This window comes from Carettochelys insculpta, chromosome 3 (genome assembly GCF_033958435.1).
Source record: "Carettochelys insculpta isolate YL-2023 chromosome 3, ASM3395843v1, whole genome shotgun sequence".
NCBI lineage: Eukaryota > Metazoa > Chordata > Testudines > Carettochelyidae > Carettochelys > Carettochelys insculpta.
Genome location: NC_134139.1, coordinates 75,284,434 through 75,302,464, shown reverse-complemented (window position 1 = coordinate 75,302,464; position 18,031 = coordinate 75,284,434). Strand labels below are relative to the sequence as shown.

The following is an 18,031-nucleotide window of genomic DNA, read 5'->3' as shown; positions in this document are numbered from 1 at the left end:
GAGAGCGAAATACAAGCCCCGAAGAGTTTGAAAGATGAGGGAGAACATGGTGCAGTGGAGAACTACAGTGTAAATCCCAGAGTGTCTGAGAAGGAAGTGCAGAGAAATTGGGGTGGGTGTGGGAGTGCAGTGCAAACTGGAGGGGGAGGGGTCTAAGAGGGGGAGGGGAGTGCAGTGTTTCTCTTTTGGTGGAGCTGAAAGGAAATCTCCTTTCCGGACTTTGGACAGTAGCACAGAGGCAGTGAGATCCTGACCTGATCTCTCTCCCCATTACCGCTTCCCCTACTGGGGGCCACCCTGTCCCACCCCCCCCCCCCTTTCCTCCCTCCCTGATTCCTCTACGCAGGAAAAAAATGTTGGATTGTGATATCTTCTGTGGCCCTCTGAAAGCGGGTGGGGAAAGGGGAATTTCTAACCTCCGTATGGGGAGAGCAGCTGCTCTTGGGGCAGGGGAGGGGTTTCACTGTGTTGTACCCGCCCTGCACAAAGGTGAGAGGGAAATACATAAAACCAGCCAAAGCCTCATTCAAACCTGGTCACAATGATCGACAATAGAAATGTTCCATTGCAACGGAACTTCAGCACACCCTTCAGTACAATGGAACATTGCAATTGCAACTTCAGTACGCCTTTAGCAACATAACATTGGGGCGTTTCACAGGGAGCTGGTGGTGATCAGTTTCTCTCAGCACTAATCTTCATTCTCTGAGTCTGTACAGCTCCATTCCCCTCAGGTACTGCTTCTTTATATTAACTCTTGCTGTTTTGTTCCTTACAGCCACAAATCTCAAAGCCCATTCATGCATTCATTCATTTATTCATGCTGGTAACTCATGACTTTCCTGTGTGGTGGGTTATCCTCATTTCTAGAGATGATGACACTGACAGCACAGGGCGTGCAGAGACCTGACGCCTGCCTTTGCATGCTCACTGCAAAACCATCTGTCCCTTCTTTTTTTGAGGTTTTGGCTTTTTCTGATTTGGCATTTCTCCCTGGTCTGCTCTTATCATCTGTGTTTTCTATCTCTTTCTTCCCTCACTGCTTGGTGTGTCTTTTCTCAAATTTTATGAACTATTAATAAAATTATAAAACAATAAAATTCATATTAAGTATTAATTTCTCAGTGAAAATTGCTGTATTATATTCAAACAAGAGCTGAAAAATATTATAAAATATACCTAAAACTTAATCTATAATAATAAATAATTACGACTTTCCAATAGAATCACATTTTCTTTGGTGCCCCTGAAAGCTATCCATTTTTGTTTGTACAGCCCTCAGTAGGCTTTGAGTTCAACATATTCTGTTTCCCCTGTGAGTCGTCAAGTCATAGACAGACATGTGATTCTAGACTCCATCTTGTTCCAGTAGCTTTCTGCAAACTGGGCTGCAAGCTTGGAAACATAAAAAAGACCCCTGGAATGTCTCCAATTTGCCTTTTTCCTACCCTGATTTTCTGGAACGTGGATTTAATACTAAAAGGAGCATGCTGAAATGAGGACCTTCCAATCTTTTGGAAGATAGCTGGGCAACTTTATAAATCAGCAATCTATTTCATTCCTGCTGCAAATGTGATATAAGGACTTTGCAATCATGAGTATGTGATCTATTAACCATTATTAACTCTCTTGTTCTTTCTTCTGTTATTAAACCTTTAGCTACTGTCGCTTGAAGGTAGAATGATTATTGGGTAAGATCTGAGTTATACATTGCCCTGGCTAAGTGGCTGATCTCCTGGGATTGGAAGGACCAGATATTTGGTGAAACTGGTGAAACTCATCATAAAGTCCAGGGTCTAGGTGGTGAGACCAGGGCTGGAATGCCTTAGGATACTGCAGCTTTGACGTTTTGTTAACAAATGTGGTGGGACAGGAATTTTCTTTTGTTACTGGTTTGCTATAATCGAATGATAGGATAACCTCCAGTTTGGGGTCAGTCTGCCCAATTTCTCAGCACTCTGTCAGCTTTGATATTCTTAGCTGTGACCCACTGAGGCACAGTGACAATTACATATAATGCCAAACTTCTTGGCCATGAAGAAGAGGGTAAAAGAACAAGAAGGGGTAGGAGATGTACAAAGTTACAGGACTAAACGCAGTCCTGTAGACAGCCACAAAATGAAAGCACTGGAGCCCAGATGTGGTTGGCCTCTAACCCCAGGCACACACTATTTAGTGGTGTGTTGTGTTACTGATGGGCCAAATATAAAAAGTTCAGACATGGATCCAGTTCTGAAAGGCCTCAAAGTACAGGAATGAGTTCCGACCTTAGGTTTTGGTTTTCCTCGCTGTGGTGGTGGGTGCCAGCTGCGCAGTTCACATGGGGGTCCAGAAAAAAAAAAACTTCCTCAACGGCTGTGGCTGAGGGGTATATGTTGGATCTGGGATTTGCTACAGGCCAATCCCTACTTCTGTACTGGAGGGAATGAGTTAAACTAAAACCCACACACAGGCCCCCTGATGGGTGGTAGGAAGCAATGGGGGCAATTGCCCTGGAGCCTGGTGATTCAAAAGAGCCTGGGGCTCCCAGCTTCTGCCACCCCTACCAAGGTGGCCAGCAGTGTTCTCTGTAAGCTGTGCACTGGGAGGCCACTGGGCAGAAATTCAAATGCCACCCCCATGCGCCTTGTCCAGGAGGCCCAGCAAGTATGTCACCCCCATCCACAACCAACATTTGTTCTTTGTTTAGCTGGTGGTGCTGGGTCAATAAGGGTCATCATGAGGTCCATGTTGGGTAGATGCTCTAAGCTGGGATCCTGAGCCAACCTAGCTGAACCTCCAGAACCAGCTGGAAAATGTGGGTATATTAATGAGCTCTGCTACTTGTAGCATCCACTCTGCAGCTACTCATCCCTGTGCTGTATGGAAGGGGTGATGTAGGCAGTGCTCCTGCCCTGGACCCCGGAGACAGTCTATGAGAAAGGGCAGAAGAGACAGTTCAGGGATGGGGGATATACTAACAGAAAATTAGTGAAGTTTACTGAGTCCTGTAGGCCCCTTAAAATCCCTGTCAGAGGGGTGAGGCAGCAACAGCTGAGGAATGCCCTGGTACACTGTCACAGACCCAGGGGGAGGAGAGGGCAGGTGTCTGGTGCACAGAGAACATAGGGTCCTCATGAGATAAGGCCATCCGTGAGGATCTGAGAGTGGAAAGGGACAAATCCCACCCTCTAGTACAACAATTTTGAGAAGCCTCTGCTGAGAGAACATCACAGTTACCCTCCTCACACTGCTTGTTTCTGCAGGTATTTCATGAGACCAGGGGGGTGGAACCAAGGACCTCCAGCACAAAATGCTTGACCTAAAGCTCTTGGGCTGGCATCACTCTAGATCCACCATGGGCAACCAGAGATAGTGAGTGTGCGCGAGTGGCCCTCCTTCACCCCAGTGGGCAGCAGCAGCCTACAGCCCACTGGGACTCCACCTGTGGCCCATGATCCCCCAGGGGCCCCACACACACGCCTCTCATGCATTAGGGCACCAGAGCCCTGCATTTCCTATGGCCTCCCCTGCCCTCCCAGCATTTAGGAGCATTCCGTCCCCTCTCTGCCCTCCCTCCCAGAGCTAGAATGCCGCAGGTAGCTGATTGATGGCTGTTCCAGCTCTGGGAGGGAGGGGAAAGAGACAGGATGGTGCACTAATTGGGCGACTTGCATGCTGTGAAAGTCCTGGGAGGGAAGGGGAGAAGCAGGAAAGCGGGGGGATGGTCCAGTGCCCCAGTGCCAGCAGGGACAACAGCCCCTAGGGCCCAGGAACAAAGTGGGAGCGGGGGCCCAGCTCTGTGCTCCTGGAAGGGGCAGCCCTGCCACTGTGCCTCAATGCTGACTGGGACAACCCCCGGTATGTGTGAGAATGATTCATTCTTCACGGACTGTTCGCTTACATGCCTGGGCTGAACATGCTAGCTGTGTTGGTAACATCCAGGAGGTAAACACTGAGACTTCGAACTGGACAGTGCCTGTCATTAACTGACCACAGGAGCTTCATGTCAACCAGTGTCTTAGTGCCAAGGGCCCCATAACCCATTATGGATCTCTGGAGCTACCCAGCCCCATGTGATGATTGAACCCACAGTATATTGTACCATGTCCATTAGTACAAGGGTGTGCAAAGTGAGGGGCAGGCCGCCTGAAGGGGCCAAGAAATTTAATAAGGGGGGTGCAGCATGATCAGCTGCTGGGTCTCAGAGTCATCCATCTCATTAACAATGTTGAACTATGTTAGTTTTTATTCACGTGTAATCACATTTATATACTGATTCATCGTTTTTACTTTCTCCAGAAACGCTTTCAAATCCAGCAGCCCTGGGACTAGGCAGTTGCCAGTTATTCAAATATTCTGGGCACTAGAGAGGTACACCTAGCAATGCATAACACTAAAGAAGAACAAGATTAGATATTAAGAAACAAAAATGTCTACAGAGTACTTTATATACCAACAACAGTAGAATTGTACACTGTAAACTTATACTGTATTTGCTGTATTTATTTGTGTTTACTTTCACTCTACTGTACTTATGGAAAATGTAATTAAAATTTAGTTATGGTTACAATGCTGTTTGGGAGTGCCAGATGATGGGATGCTGTACTCCGCAGTAATGCCTCTGGTTTTATTTTTAGAAGTAATATCACAGGATTATGACCAGACTGATAGAAATCTGCTCCAAACTTAAGCAGAATTATCGTGTTCTGATTCCTTGAAGACAAATGTTTGTCAGTTCCTGATAGTGTTTCTCGTCCCAAACAGTTTTCTTGTGAAATCCCTCAGGTATGCAGCAGTCTGGAATGCAAACCCTTCCCCTTCCCCATTTAGAGATTTATAGCTTTGCTCCTTTTTCATTATGAAAGTGCTGAAAGCCCTCATCTTCCTCTGAGCTGCAAAATTGCTTTTTGAAATTCAGGCCCCTAGAAGATGGAGATTGATACTTGTTGGCTTTGGGATCAAGCTTCCTGCTTCTTCCTCAGCAGTAGAGTGATATCCTGATATTATTGGGATCTTCCTGGTATTGTTTGTCTTATACCCCCGTGTGTTCCCTCACAAAAAAAAAAAAGAGCGAGAGAGAGAGTTCTGATTTTACACACTTGCTATCTGGTCACTCTATTCAATGGTCCTCCCCACTCTCTGCCTGCTCCTGATGAGAAAGGTTTGGGGGATGAGACATTCTACCAGGGAAACCTCACAGAATTTCCAAATCTGTAAGGCCCCCTCCTGGAGAGTTTCTCACAGGATGGAGCAAACTCGTCCTTGATCTTCTTTTTATTTCATTCTCACTTTCTTGTTTCTCCCTGCTGCTGCTGTCTGTAGGCCCACTGATGCAGGGGAGGACAAAAAGGACAGTTGCCCCGTGCCTGGCCTTTCAAAGGGGCCCAGAACACCAGCTGCCACCATTACCAAAGCAGCAGCAGTGATGGCTAGAACTCAGGGTCCCTTTGAATTGCTACAGCAACGCAGCTCTGGCTATGTATGGCCCGGAGGGACTGCAGGGCAGTGCTGCAGTCCCAGCAGCACTGAGATCTGAATGCTGTTGGCCCTGCCCTTTCTGTTATTGACCCCACCCCTTCCAGGGTGCAGAGCTGGGGCCCCTCCCACCTTGTTCCGGGGCCTGCGGAGGCTCTCGGCAGCACTGGCTGTTTGAATGATAGTGTTCACACGGCCGTAACCCTTTACACCCTTTGGTTTCTGAAAACCAAAATAAATTAATAAAACAATTAAATATACTAAAATGAGTAAGATTTTTAAACTTTGGAATCTTTACATCACCTATGATGCCATCAGTAAGACAAGCATACATTTTTTAAAATAGACTGTTTTTATCAACAGAGCATGCTATTATCACTCCTAGCACTCTCTGAGACACCACTGACTTCCCGAGGAAGCTACAGAACATCTGCAATCTTCCTGAAAACACCATCCGCACCAGCATGGATGTAGAAGCTCTTGCCATCAATATTCCACATGAGGATGACCTACAAGCTGGCAGAAACACCATCCATGATGATTCCATGGCATATCTGGCAGCTGAGTTAAGTAACTTTACCTTCACCCACAACTATTTCTGATTTGAGACAATTTATACCTTCAAATCAGTGGCACTGCTATGGGTACCAGCATAGCCCCACAATAGGCCAACAGTTTTATGGCTGATCTAGAACATGTCATCAGCTGTCACCTCTCCTCTGCTTAGGGTACATAGGTGACATCTTCATCATATGGATCCATGGTAAGGAGACCCTTGAAAAATTTCACATGGATTTCCACCATTTCTGTCCCAACCATCAGTCTCAGCCTGAACTATTCTATGAAAGAGATCCAGTTTCTGGACACTACAGCACAAATTAATGAAGGTAACATTAATATCACCCTACACCAGAAACCCACTGCCTGCTGTTCATACCTACATGCCTCCAGCTTCCATCCAAGACACATCATATGATCCATTGTCTATAGCCAAGCCATAAAATACAAATGTATCTGCTCTACCAACAGAGACAAAAACCTATGAGATTTTTAATCAAGCATTCAAAAAACTCAATTACCCACCTGGGGAAGTAAAGAAAATGATGGACAGAGCCAGATGAGTACCCAGGAGTCATCTACTTCACAATAGTCCCAAGGAGGACAATAACAGAACACCACCGGAACACCTACAGCCCCCATCTTAAAACCCTCCAGCACACCATTGACAATCTACAACCTATACTGGAATAATCCGTTACTTTCACAGGCCTTGGGTGACAGGCCTGTTCTCTCTTACAGACAGCCACCCAACCTCAGGAGAATACCAGCAGCCACACACCATACCACAGAAACACTAACCCAGGAACCTATCCCTGCAACAAACCACTTTGCCAACTCTATCCACATACCTATACAAGCAACACCACCACTGGACCTAACCACATCAGCCATACCACCAGGAGCTCGGCTAATGTGATATATACCATCATGTGCCAGCAATGCCTCTCTGCCATGTACATTGGACAAACTGGACAGTTTCTGCACCACAGGATGAATGGACACAAATCTGACATCAGGAATTGGAATACACATAAACTTCCCTGGACATTCAATAATGGATTTAGAAGATTACACAAGATTACAGGGGAGCCATCTGAATTGGAATTCATTTGCAAATATCATTTATATAAATTAGGTCTTAACAGAGATCTCAGCTGTCTTATATTACAAGGGCAATTTCCCCATCTTTGATATTCACAGGAATGGCACACATCCTACCTAACTTAATTTGCTTCATGTACTGGTCCTCCTAGTAACCCTCATTTTTTTCTCTCCCCACCACTGGCCTTATATAAACCCTGGATTCTAATTGTCTACTCCAATCATCTTAAGAAGTGGGCCTTACCCACAAAACCTCATCATCTAATAAATTTGTCAGTCTTAAAGGTGGTACAGGAGAGCTTGTTAACTTTAAAGCAGGTCACACACACACACACACACAGAGTAAAATGCCTTTAATCTAGCCTCTGATGATTAGGAAATCCTGATGGTCCTGCATCTGGCAAAAATAGTCCCATTTATAGAGATAATCTGGCAAAATTTGATGGTCTGGCATACGGTAGTCCCCTGAGATACGTGAGGGTTGGAGCCAAGCAGTGTGGGGGTTGGACCCAAGGTGTGTGGGGGTGGTGAAGCTGGAGGAGTGCAGAGGTGGTGAAGAAACGGGAGGAGCATTGGGGTGGTGAAGGTGCAGGAGTGTGGGGTGGTGAAGAAGCTGGGGCTGCACAGGAGTGGTGAGCCACAGCTGGGCATGGGGGTGGTGAGACACAACAGGGGGTTTGAACTAGGGCGTGGGGGTTATGATGACATACCATAGTCCGGAAGATTTGGTAATCTGGTGTCTGTCCAGTTCCAGACATACTGGATTAAAGGAATTTTACTGTATATTTATTGTATAGATATAGATATGAATGTGAGTTGCAAAAACATCTCCTGTGGTGTTTGTGGATTTTGTTAATGGAGGAAAGAGACGGACAAAGAACAAGACACCTTATCGAGCTCTTATTCACACACAACCTTTAATCATTAATGGGGGTGACCATCTGCCCTGTTTTTACCAGGACAGTCCCTTACTTAAACTGTCTCACAGGTGTCCCGCCTTTTGTAAGAGGAGAAGCACATTGTCCCATATTTTGCAGGGCTCCTGTTCCCTGGCATCCAGCGTCAGCCCCCACTGCCAGGGAGCTCCTCCGCTGTGAGGCTGCCCCATTCCCCGACACCCTATGGAGGCAGCTCCCACTGCTGGTGAACTCTGCCATAGGGCAGCTGCCTCCTCCCCTGGCACCACAGGGAGGTTGCAGAGGCCCCATCCTCCACTCCCCCTCATCATAAGGCTGTGGAGCCCCCATCCCTGGTGCCTCACTGTAGGGCAGCTGCCCCCCATCACTGAGGAGCCCTGTCATGGGACAGCAGCCCCCCACCTCCAGAGGCCAGTGTCCTGTATTTGCCTTAGGATAATGTGGTCACCCTATCAATAATGAATTAAACCATTTAAATATGCTAATGTTGGCACTTACACAGAGACCAACTGACACCGTAAGTACTGAGTCATAATCAGTCTTGAATATTTTAAAGTTTATATAACTTCAATATGGGCAACATCTTATTTGAATTTGATATTAGTGCATTTATGCAAAGAAACCCAAGTCAAAATTCTGTTGGCAGAATAGCAGAAAGGTTCTGGTCCAGGAACAGATGTCACTTTTAATGTGTTTGGCGTGGGGGAGACAGGTAGTCTATAAGCAGGCTGGGAAGTTTAGGACCTATGTTATTTCTGTACTTGGTTGCAGTGCTGTATTGTTTTACAGAATTCTCCCAGGAAGGCTAGAGCTATCCTTGAAAGAGGAGGCTCCAGGAATATTGCTTTAAACTGGCATAGCTCAGAGAAGCTATGCTATCTAAGCACTGAGTAGGTAAATGATGTTCTCGGGGTTACAATACTGATTGGGACTCAGGAGATGTAGCCTCTGTTACTGACTCTGCTACAGATGTTCTGTGTCCTTGGATAAGTCACTTAACTGCTCCATGAATCAGTTCTCATCTCTAAATATTTATACTATTTAGTGATCTAACATGGGTGTTGTGAAGATAAATCTGGTAAACTATACAGCACAGTCACTACAGTAATGAGTGTCACTCAAAATTATATGAATAAACAGCAATACTAATTAGATACTAGAAATTTGGATTCTTATCCTGTGCAGTTAACTATGCTCTCTCAATAGTCAAATTAGTTAACAGAGGCATTAAATAGTTGCTATTATTGACCCCTTAGCACCCTGCAGATAGATGAACTGAAGGACAGACAAGTAAAAGTCCCACAATTTTACAATCTGTCCCAAAAATTCTCTAAGACACTAGAGAGGGAAAATAGAGGGAAAATATTTGAAACAGATGTGCGGTTGTAAGAATAAGCAGTTTTAGAGAGCTACAGTAGTCCAGAAGAGTTGGATTTTCTAAAATCAAGGAGAAAAAAAGTCCCTTTTCACACTTTTTATATGCCCTTTGAAGAGTTTTGGGATTTCACATAGGCAGGGAAGGCAGTGTCCTCTGGCAAGGGAACATGCACAACCCATTTCAGCTGCAAAGAAGCTCATTTTAGTTGAGGATATTCATGTTCTGTTTTTTCCCCAAAACCAGACTTTAATGGAAAGCAAGTTACAACCTTGCTGGAGGAGTCACTGACGATGTTATTGCTGCACAATCATTGAGTAAACTTGGAAAGTGCTTTGGGATCTGACGGGATGAAAGGCGCTCCGTAAATGAAACCTGATATTTATGATTATTGCTCATGAGGAACAAAGAGGAACACTTGTTTGAAATATGAATGGCCTGGGCTGCCAAGAAATGTATCACAATGTTGGCTCCAAAGAGACAGCTCCAGTTCTCAGACATAGAGGACAACAATTTAAGAGGTGTGAAACGTGGAAGGGATTGCTGCAAAATGAAAGCAGCCACAAGCCAGGACTGCAGAACAATGGGCTCCCTGTGTCCCCTCTTACAAGGACGTTAATTTTCAGGCCATATGGCTGACCAAAAAAGAGCTGTCATTAACCAGAGAGAGACCAGTGCCTCTGGGTTATGGTCTCTTCAGAGGAAAAATCTACCACCTCAGCAAGACACTGTCGGCATCTGGCCTGCGTGGAATCCTGGTATTCATTTACACCAGTGAGAATCCAGAGCAACCTTCTACGAAAGTCAATGAAGTTACAGCAAGGTAGAATCAACGTGAAAAGAATCTGACTCAGAATCTGCTCCTGCTAACTGCCTAAAGGCAGAACTCAACAAGTGTAAACTGGCTGTATTGCCACCTTGAAGTTTTTGGAGAGATGCCAAATTACACCAGCTGGAAAACTTTCCCCATCCGGCCTTTCCAAAGTGAGAGCATCCAGGTAGAGAGGGCACAGACAGGCCTGGTAGTGAGGCAGCCTGCATTCTAATCTCCACTCTGGTACTGATGGGGTTGGATAAACTGCCTTACAGAGGTTTGAATTAGCTCAGTGTTTAGTTTATCAAAATGAAGGTCGTGGTGTATAAGTGCCTTGACTGCGAAAAAATACTCTTTAATCTAGGAGAGGAAGTCATTAGAAGAACTAACGTCTGGAAACAGAAACCAGACAAATTCAAATTAGAAATTAGGTACACTTTTTTAACAGTAACAGCAACGAAGGGTCCTGTGGCACCTTATAGACTAACAGAAAAGTTTTGAGCATGAGTTTTCATGAGCACAGACTCACTTCATCAGATGCTGGTCTTGGAAGTTTTTTAACAGTGAGGGTGATTAACCGCTGGGACAAACTACCGAGGGGAGTGGTGGAGTCTCGCCTCTTCATGTGCTCCAACTGAGAATATATGCCATTCTCAAAACATATACTTCTGCCAAACGTAAGTGACTGGGCTCAGTACTGGGTGATACGCGTAAACTGCTATAACTTGCAATCTATAGTTCAGACTAGAACAGGGGCAAGCAGACTTTTTATGTCAGTCCCACTTTTCATCCCTGCAATTAGCAGGCCTCCCCCGACCACCACTTGTCTCGTGTAATCCAAACCGACGGAAACTTCTCTTGTGTCATGTGAAAAAAACCCTTTCAACACATGCAAGAAAATAAGTATATAGAATGTAAAAATGTTATTAATGGGTATATCAATGTGAATACACACATATGAAAACAGTAACAGATTCCAACATTTGTAATGGGATGGATGAGCCTGAGACCCAGCAGCCAGTCGTGCTGTGCCGTCCCTTATGAAATTTCACACACACCCTGAGCCTGCCCCTCACTTTGCACAGCCCTGAACTAGATGATGCAATGATTCTGTCTGGCACAGAAATCTATGAATCACTAACACCCGTGTTCCCTGTAAGCTGAGCACTTAGATGGCTACCCAGGAGAGAATCAGGTGCCGCCCAGCCAATTAGCAGAGCACCCACAGCACTCACAGTGTTCCCATTGGTGGTATACATCTGCACATGCTCAGGTGCACATAACAAAATGTATTCTGCCCATGTATGGAGAAAATAAAGGGAAACCTGACTGGCATCTTGGGTAAATTACTCAACTTCTCTGTTCAGCCACCAGTTCAGTGCTTTGGAATCTGGGGATGAAAACTACTGTACTAGATCAAAGGATTTTTTTTTTTTTAAATACAAGTAAGTGCCACTATTATTTACCTCAGAATAAGTGCTAGCGAGAAGCAGTGTGGGTTAGAAAATTGGGACCTGCACTAGGCAACAGGAACTCAAGAGTTCTAATCCTAGCTCTGAGAACAACAAGAAGTCCCGTGTCACCTTATAGACTAACAGATATTTTGGCGCATAAGTGGGTCTTTGCCCACAAAAGCTTATGCTCCAAAATATCTGTTAGTCCATAAGGTGACACAGGACTTCTTGTTGTTCTCGAAGATACAGACTGCCATGGCTACCTCTCTAATCCCAGCTCTGACACGGAGTCACTGTGTGGCCTGGGGCAAGCCACTTAATCACTCTGTTCCTCAGTCTCCCCATGTGTAATATGAGTTTCATACTCAACTAGCCCCTGGGAGTATTGTGAGGGTTAGTTAAGATCTGCTACAGCACTAGGAAATGTGGAAGAGGCTAAGTCATATTTTCATTATACCTTCTGAATCCAGAGGTTTTTGTGGAGGTTCATTTGAATCAACCACCATCGGACTATGGTCTACTGGATTCAGAGAGCATACATGTCACTAAATAGCCAGATAACAGGCATAGCCAGTCATGCCAAGAAAGAATCCTCTGGTCTGGCTTGAAATGTGCAGTCCATACACTCGTGAGCCAATCCCCTACTCAGGGGCTGAAATGTAGCACCGTATTTCTGTGGGCTTTTCTGTCTGAGTGCCTTGCACCCTCTGGTACACATGCTGAAGGCTGTATACAAGAAATGATAAGAGCAAGTCCTTGGCCTTTTTTTCTTTAGCTATTTAGGCCAACTCTGGTTAATCGTGCTTTCTGATTCACACTCAGCCCATTTCCATGGCAACTGCTTCAATGTGGCGTTCATAGAATACTTCTGAGGCATGCAGCCCTTCTGAGAAACACACACACTGATGACTCCTGGGAGAGGTGTTATAAAGGGAGAACGATTGTCTGCTCAGAGGGAATATTCTTCTGGACTTTTAAGACTGGTGGGATAAGATATTTCTCTAACACTAGCTCTCAACTTTCCCTCTTAGAAAATTAACAAAGATTTATAACAAAAAATGAAAGGAGAGGGAAAAGGGAACCCACATCTCTAATTTCTCCCCTATGGCCTAATTTCATGATGGGAGAAATGCAGAAACATTTGCCTTGAAATAAAGCCACCAGAAATCCAAATTGTGTATATGACCCGTGTTCTGCCTGTGGAAGAGTGGAAGATCCTAAGATGGACTGAATTTCACCCAAACACAGTGACAGACAGACAACAACCAGAGAGTGCATGGTGCGCTCTTTCCATCCTAATATGGCTTCTGGTTAGAAATGGGCCCATGCTGCAAAATGCAGCCCAGCTCCAAATTTCTCAAAGTTTAGGGATGTTTTGATCCAGGGATGTGCATCAGGCCTTCACAGAAAGCGGGATCCGGTGTGATATTGGGATCCATTTGCCCCAAAATCTGGAGTGTGATCTGAGGTTCCCACCTCTTCTTCCCCGTTTTGCCTAGCATTGCTGTTTGCTAGCAATTCAGTGTAAGTCAGGGTAAGTGGACGCATCCGTAAAATATTGTGCAAGTGACTTCAAGCATTTATTTTAAGATTCTGTTCGGTTTTTTATTCCTCGTTTCCAGTATGGAACTGGCAGGGATCTGACCACCCACCCCACACTGCATGTACTAATAGGTATGCAATTCTGGTGGAGGTAAGTAACTGCTTTCTGGCTGTCTGCAGGGGTGATATGATGGAGAATGCTGTGGCAGAGACCTCTCAAGGAAGGGATCAGAAGACCCCACTAACTGGAAGGCCTGGGGTGAGTAGTCCTAGGGATGGCAGTTCTACAACCACCAGTCCCAAGAAAAGAAGACGTGGTGGTGGTCAGGGACTCCCTCCTAAGAGGGACAGAGTTACCGATCTGCCGTCCAGATCTGGAATCTCAGGAAGTTTGCTGCTTACTACAGCTAGAATCCAGGATGTGACAGAGAGATTTCTAAAAATCATCAGACCTGAGGGTTATTATGCCTTCCTGCTTCTCCACGTAGGAATTAATGACACAGCCAAGAACAACCTTGAGCGGATTATGTTACTCTGGGAACGAAGATGAAGGATTATGGAGTGCAAGTGGTGTTCTCGTCCATCCTCCCTGTTGAAGGAAGGGGTCCAGGTAGAGGTCATCGAATTGTGGAAGTAAATGCGTGGTTACGCAGGTGGTATTGGAGAGAGGGATTTGGTTTATTCGACCACTGGATTCTGTTTTGGGAACAAGGATTGCTAGGAAGCAATGGGATCCACCTAATGAACTGAGTAAAGAGCATGTTTGCAGGCAGGCTTGCAAACCTAGTGAGGAGGGCTTTAAACTAGGTTCATTGGGGATGGTGGCACAAGGCCTGAGGTAAGCGGAGAAGGAAGAAGGAACAACAAAGGAGGCCCCCTGATTTGAAAGCAGAAAGTGGGTCAATCAGCTAATTATCTAAGGTGTTTGTACACAAATGCAAGAAGCCTGGGAAACAAACAGGACGAATTAGAGGCCCTGGTACAGTCAAAAAAAGTATGAGGTGATTGGAGTAATTTGGGCTTATTTAATTTGCAGAAGAGTAGCGTGAGGGCCGATTTGATAGCAGCCTTCAACTTCCTGAAGGGGAGCTCTAAAGAGGATGGAGAGAGGCCATTCTCGGCTGTGACAGATGCAGAACAAGGAGCAATGGTCTGAAGTTACAGAGGGAGAGGTGTAGGCTGGACATTAGAAAAAGCTATTTCACCAGGGCTACGTCTACACGTGAAGCTTACATCGAAGTAGCTTATTTCGATGTTGCGACATCGAAATAGCCTATTTCGATGAATAGCGTCTACACGTCCTCCAGGGCCGGCAACATCGATGTTCAACTTCGACGTTGCTCAGCCCAACATCGAAATAGGCACAGCGAGGGAACGTCTACACGTCAAAGTAGCACACATCGAAATAGGGATGCCAGACACAGCTGCAGACAGGGTCAACGGGCGGACTAGCGCTTCCGGGGCAACAGCTAGCCGCTCCCTTAAAGGGCCCCTCCCACATACACTCAGCCTGCACAGCACGCGGTCTGAGGAGCCATAGGCACACAGACCCCGGGCGCCGCAGTCATGGACCCCCAGCAGCAGCAGCAGCAGAAGCAGCAGCAGCAGCAGCAGCAGCTAGAGGTCCACCCAGCCCTCCCGGCAGGAGCAGGGCTTGCCCTGGCCCATGCCATGTGGGAGGCAGCTGAGTACCTCCTTGCCCCAGGGGAGGAGATGCCCCCAGGGCAGCAGGGCTCAACCCCTACCCCTGCAGCACCCCGCTCCACCCCCCGCCTCACACGCCGGCGGCTGTGGAGCTACCCCACCAGCACCGACTGGTGGAAGCGGCTGGTGCTTGGGGAGTGGGATGACGACCACTGGCTCAGAAACTTCAGGATGAGCCGGCAGACATTCCTGGAGCTGTGCCAGTGGCTCACCCCCGCACTCAGGCACCGGGACACTGCCATGAGGCGTGCCCTCCCTGTGGAGAAACGGGTCGGCATCACTGTCTGGAAGCTGGCCACTCCGGACAGCTACCGATCCGTGGGACAGCAGTTTGGTGTTGGAAAGGCCACCGTCGGGGCTGTCTTCATGGAGGTAAGAGAACCCACAGGGGGAGGCCAGGGCAGGGCAGGGGGGCCAGAGCAGGGCAGGGGGGCCAGGGCAGAGCAGAGGGGCCAGGGCAGGGCAGGGCAGGGCAGGGGGGCCAGGGCAGGGCAGGGGGGCCAGGGCAGGGCAGGGCAGGGCCACGCACACCCTGCTCACCTCTCACTGGGGCTGCCCCATGTGCTTTCTCTGCAGGTCGTGCGTGCAATCAACGCCATGCTTCTGCACAGGCTCGTGAGGCTGGGGGACCCACATGCCACTGTCGCCGCCTTTGCCACCCTGGGCTTCCCCAACTGCTTCGGGGCTCTGGATGGGACTCACATCCCCATCCGCGCCCCGCATCACAGTGGAGGACGATACCTCAATCGGAAGGGCTACCATTCTGTCGTCCTGCAGGCCTTGGTGGACAGCCGGGGACGTTTCCAGGACATTTACGTGGGCTGGCCTGGCCGCACCCACGACGCCCGGGTTTTTCGGAACTCAGGCCTGTGCCGCCGGCTGGAGGCGGGGACCTACATCCCCCAGCGGGAGATCCCTCTGGGGGACACCACCATGCCCTTCTGCGTCATCGCAGATGCGGCATACCCCCTCCGGCCGTGGCTCATGCACGCCTACACGGGCCACCTCTCCGCTAGCCAGGAGCGCTTCAACGAGCGCCTGAACCGTGCGCGCCAGGTGGTGGAGCGCTCATTTGGCCGCCTCAAGGGACGCTGGAGATGTCTCCTGACCCGCCTGGATGCGGGCCCCAACAACATCCCCCAGATTGTGGGTGCCTGCTGCGCCCTGCACAACCTCGTGGAGAGCAAGGGGGAGACCCTTCTGCAGGGCTGGGCCGCGGAGGCCGGCAGGGCACACGTGCAGCCACCTGCTGCCCCCAGTTGGCAGGTGGACCCCGAGGGGACCCGGGTCTGGGAGGCCCTGCGGGCCTACTTCGACCAACAGGCTGCGGGGTGAACTCTGCCCAGGCCCCCTACTGCCCGCCCCTTCCTCCCCCACATTCCTGCCCCAACGCCCACACCATGGAGCACCCCACCGCCCCCCACCACTTGTCCTGGACAAATGACAGCACGAACTTGTGGGTGAACGTAAATTTTTTTTTTTCTGGCCGAACCTTTTTTTTGGGGTGTAAATAAATATGTGAAGCACAAACAGAAAACTAAGTACAAACGTTCAACCAAAGCAATATGTACACAAATAAAACAAACCAAAGAAACAACTGTGTGGCATACATAATAAAAAGAAAACCAGGGAGGAGAAAGGGGAGAACTATTTACATGGGGGGGACGGGGCAAACGGGGGCACCAAAAAAACAGGGTCCAACTATATACAACAAGGGGGGGGCCACGTCCCGGGCCCCTCGCCCCTATAGCCCGGCACTGGGCGTGCCCGGCTGGGAGCCCTGCCGCGCCTGCAGTCTGGTCCGCGGCTGGGTGGGAGCGGGCTGGACCGGAAGGTATCGGTGCCGGCGAGTCTCAGGTGGCTCCAGGGGTCCCTCGGCACTCTGGCCCTCGCGGGTGGGTGGTGGGGCGACGGCAGACGGGCCGGCGACGGCCGGAGCAGCTGGTGGTGGGGCTGCAGGAGCGGGCAGGGCGGGCGATGGCTCGGCCGGCGCGGCATGGGGGGCCAGGTAGTCCACCAGCCGGTTAAATGTCTGTATATAGGCCCCCCCATGCCTCCTGGCGCCAGGCCAGCGCCCGCTCCTGCAGCTGGAGGTGCCACTCCGATACCTCCAGCTGCCGGCAGAGGATGGCCAGCAGCTGGGGGTCCGTCGCCGTCGCCGGTAGTAGGCGCGGGGTCCGCCGTCTAGCCCTCCGCGGGGCCGGTCGTTCCTCGGCCGAGGGGCTGCCCTGGAGCGATGGTCCCGGAGGGCTGTCCGGGACAACGGAGGCCTCGCCGGCGCTCTCTTCCGGTCCTTCTGATGGTGCAGGTGCAGGTGCAGGACACAGGAGAGGAGGGGGGAAAGAAGAATGGAGACAGGCGTTAGTGTGGGCCCCGAGCCGTGGCCTCTGTCCTCCCCGCCCTGTGCTGCAGGTTCCCCATCCCCGTCCCCGGGAGATGCTGCTGTGATGGATGGGGTTCAGGGGCCCCCCTGCCCTGCACCCCGTCCCCTGGTGGGAGCGACTCTCACTTCACCCCGCAGGGTATGAGAGCAGGAGAGGTTTCTTAGGCCACAGATGGCCAGTTTCTGGCAGGAGTGACAGCACCAGCTGTTGGAAGAGACAGTCCTTCCAACCCGTCGTGGGGAGAAGACCCCAAGGGAGGCCCCTCTGGGATGCAGCTTTCCCCCTCCTCAGGCTGGCTGCCTACCAGCTCTCCCTTCCCGTAGCCTCTACCTGTGGCCCTTGCCCTCGCCCCCGAATTCCAAGCCAGCTCGGCTCCTCCCTCCTGTTGGTTCAGGGCAGAGGTGTCACCTGCCAGCTGTAGCGCCAGGATCCTCCTTTGGCCCTGGGAGCTCTTTGGCTCTTGTGGCTCATATGTAGCCTGAGTCTCCCTTTGGCACTCCCCCCACTCCATCGCATGCTGCTGCGGGGTGTCCCACCCCCTCCGCCCGGGGGCCCCTCGAGGTTCCGCTCCCCCCTGGCCCGGGGATGGGGCATGGCACTGTCATGCAGGGTGGAGGGGGGCAGGGGCTGATGGCTGCAGTGCTGTGAGGGCCATGGCCCTGGTGTCCTTGGGGCCATGGCCATGTGAGCATGTGGGGGGCCCTGGACACATCTCTGTTACC

At 49.3% G+C, this 18,031-nt stretch overlaps 1 protein-coding gene across 1 annotated transcript in view; it reads left to right on the top strand.

The window, feature by feature from the left end:
• The window catches only part of LOC142010678 (uncharacterized), a 120,863-nt gene that overhangs the window by 78,448 nt on the left and 24,384 nt on the right, over window positions 1-18,031 (top strand). Inside the window, exons 3-5 of the mRNA XM_074989103.1 lie at window positions 13,402-13,480; window positions 15,190-15,297; window positions 15,502-15,970. Coding sequence (XP_074845204.1) covers window positions 13,402-13,480; window positions 15,190-15,297; window positions 15,502-15,970 — 656 coding nt within the window. The remainder of the gene's footprint in view (window positions 1-13,401; window positions 13,481-15,189; window positions 15,298-15,501; window positions 15,971-18,031) is intronic.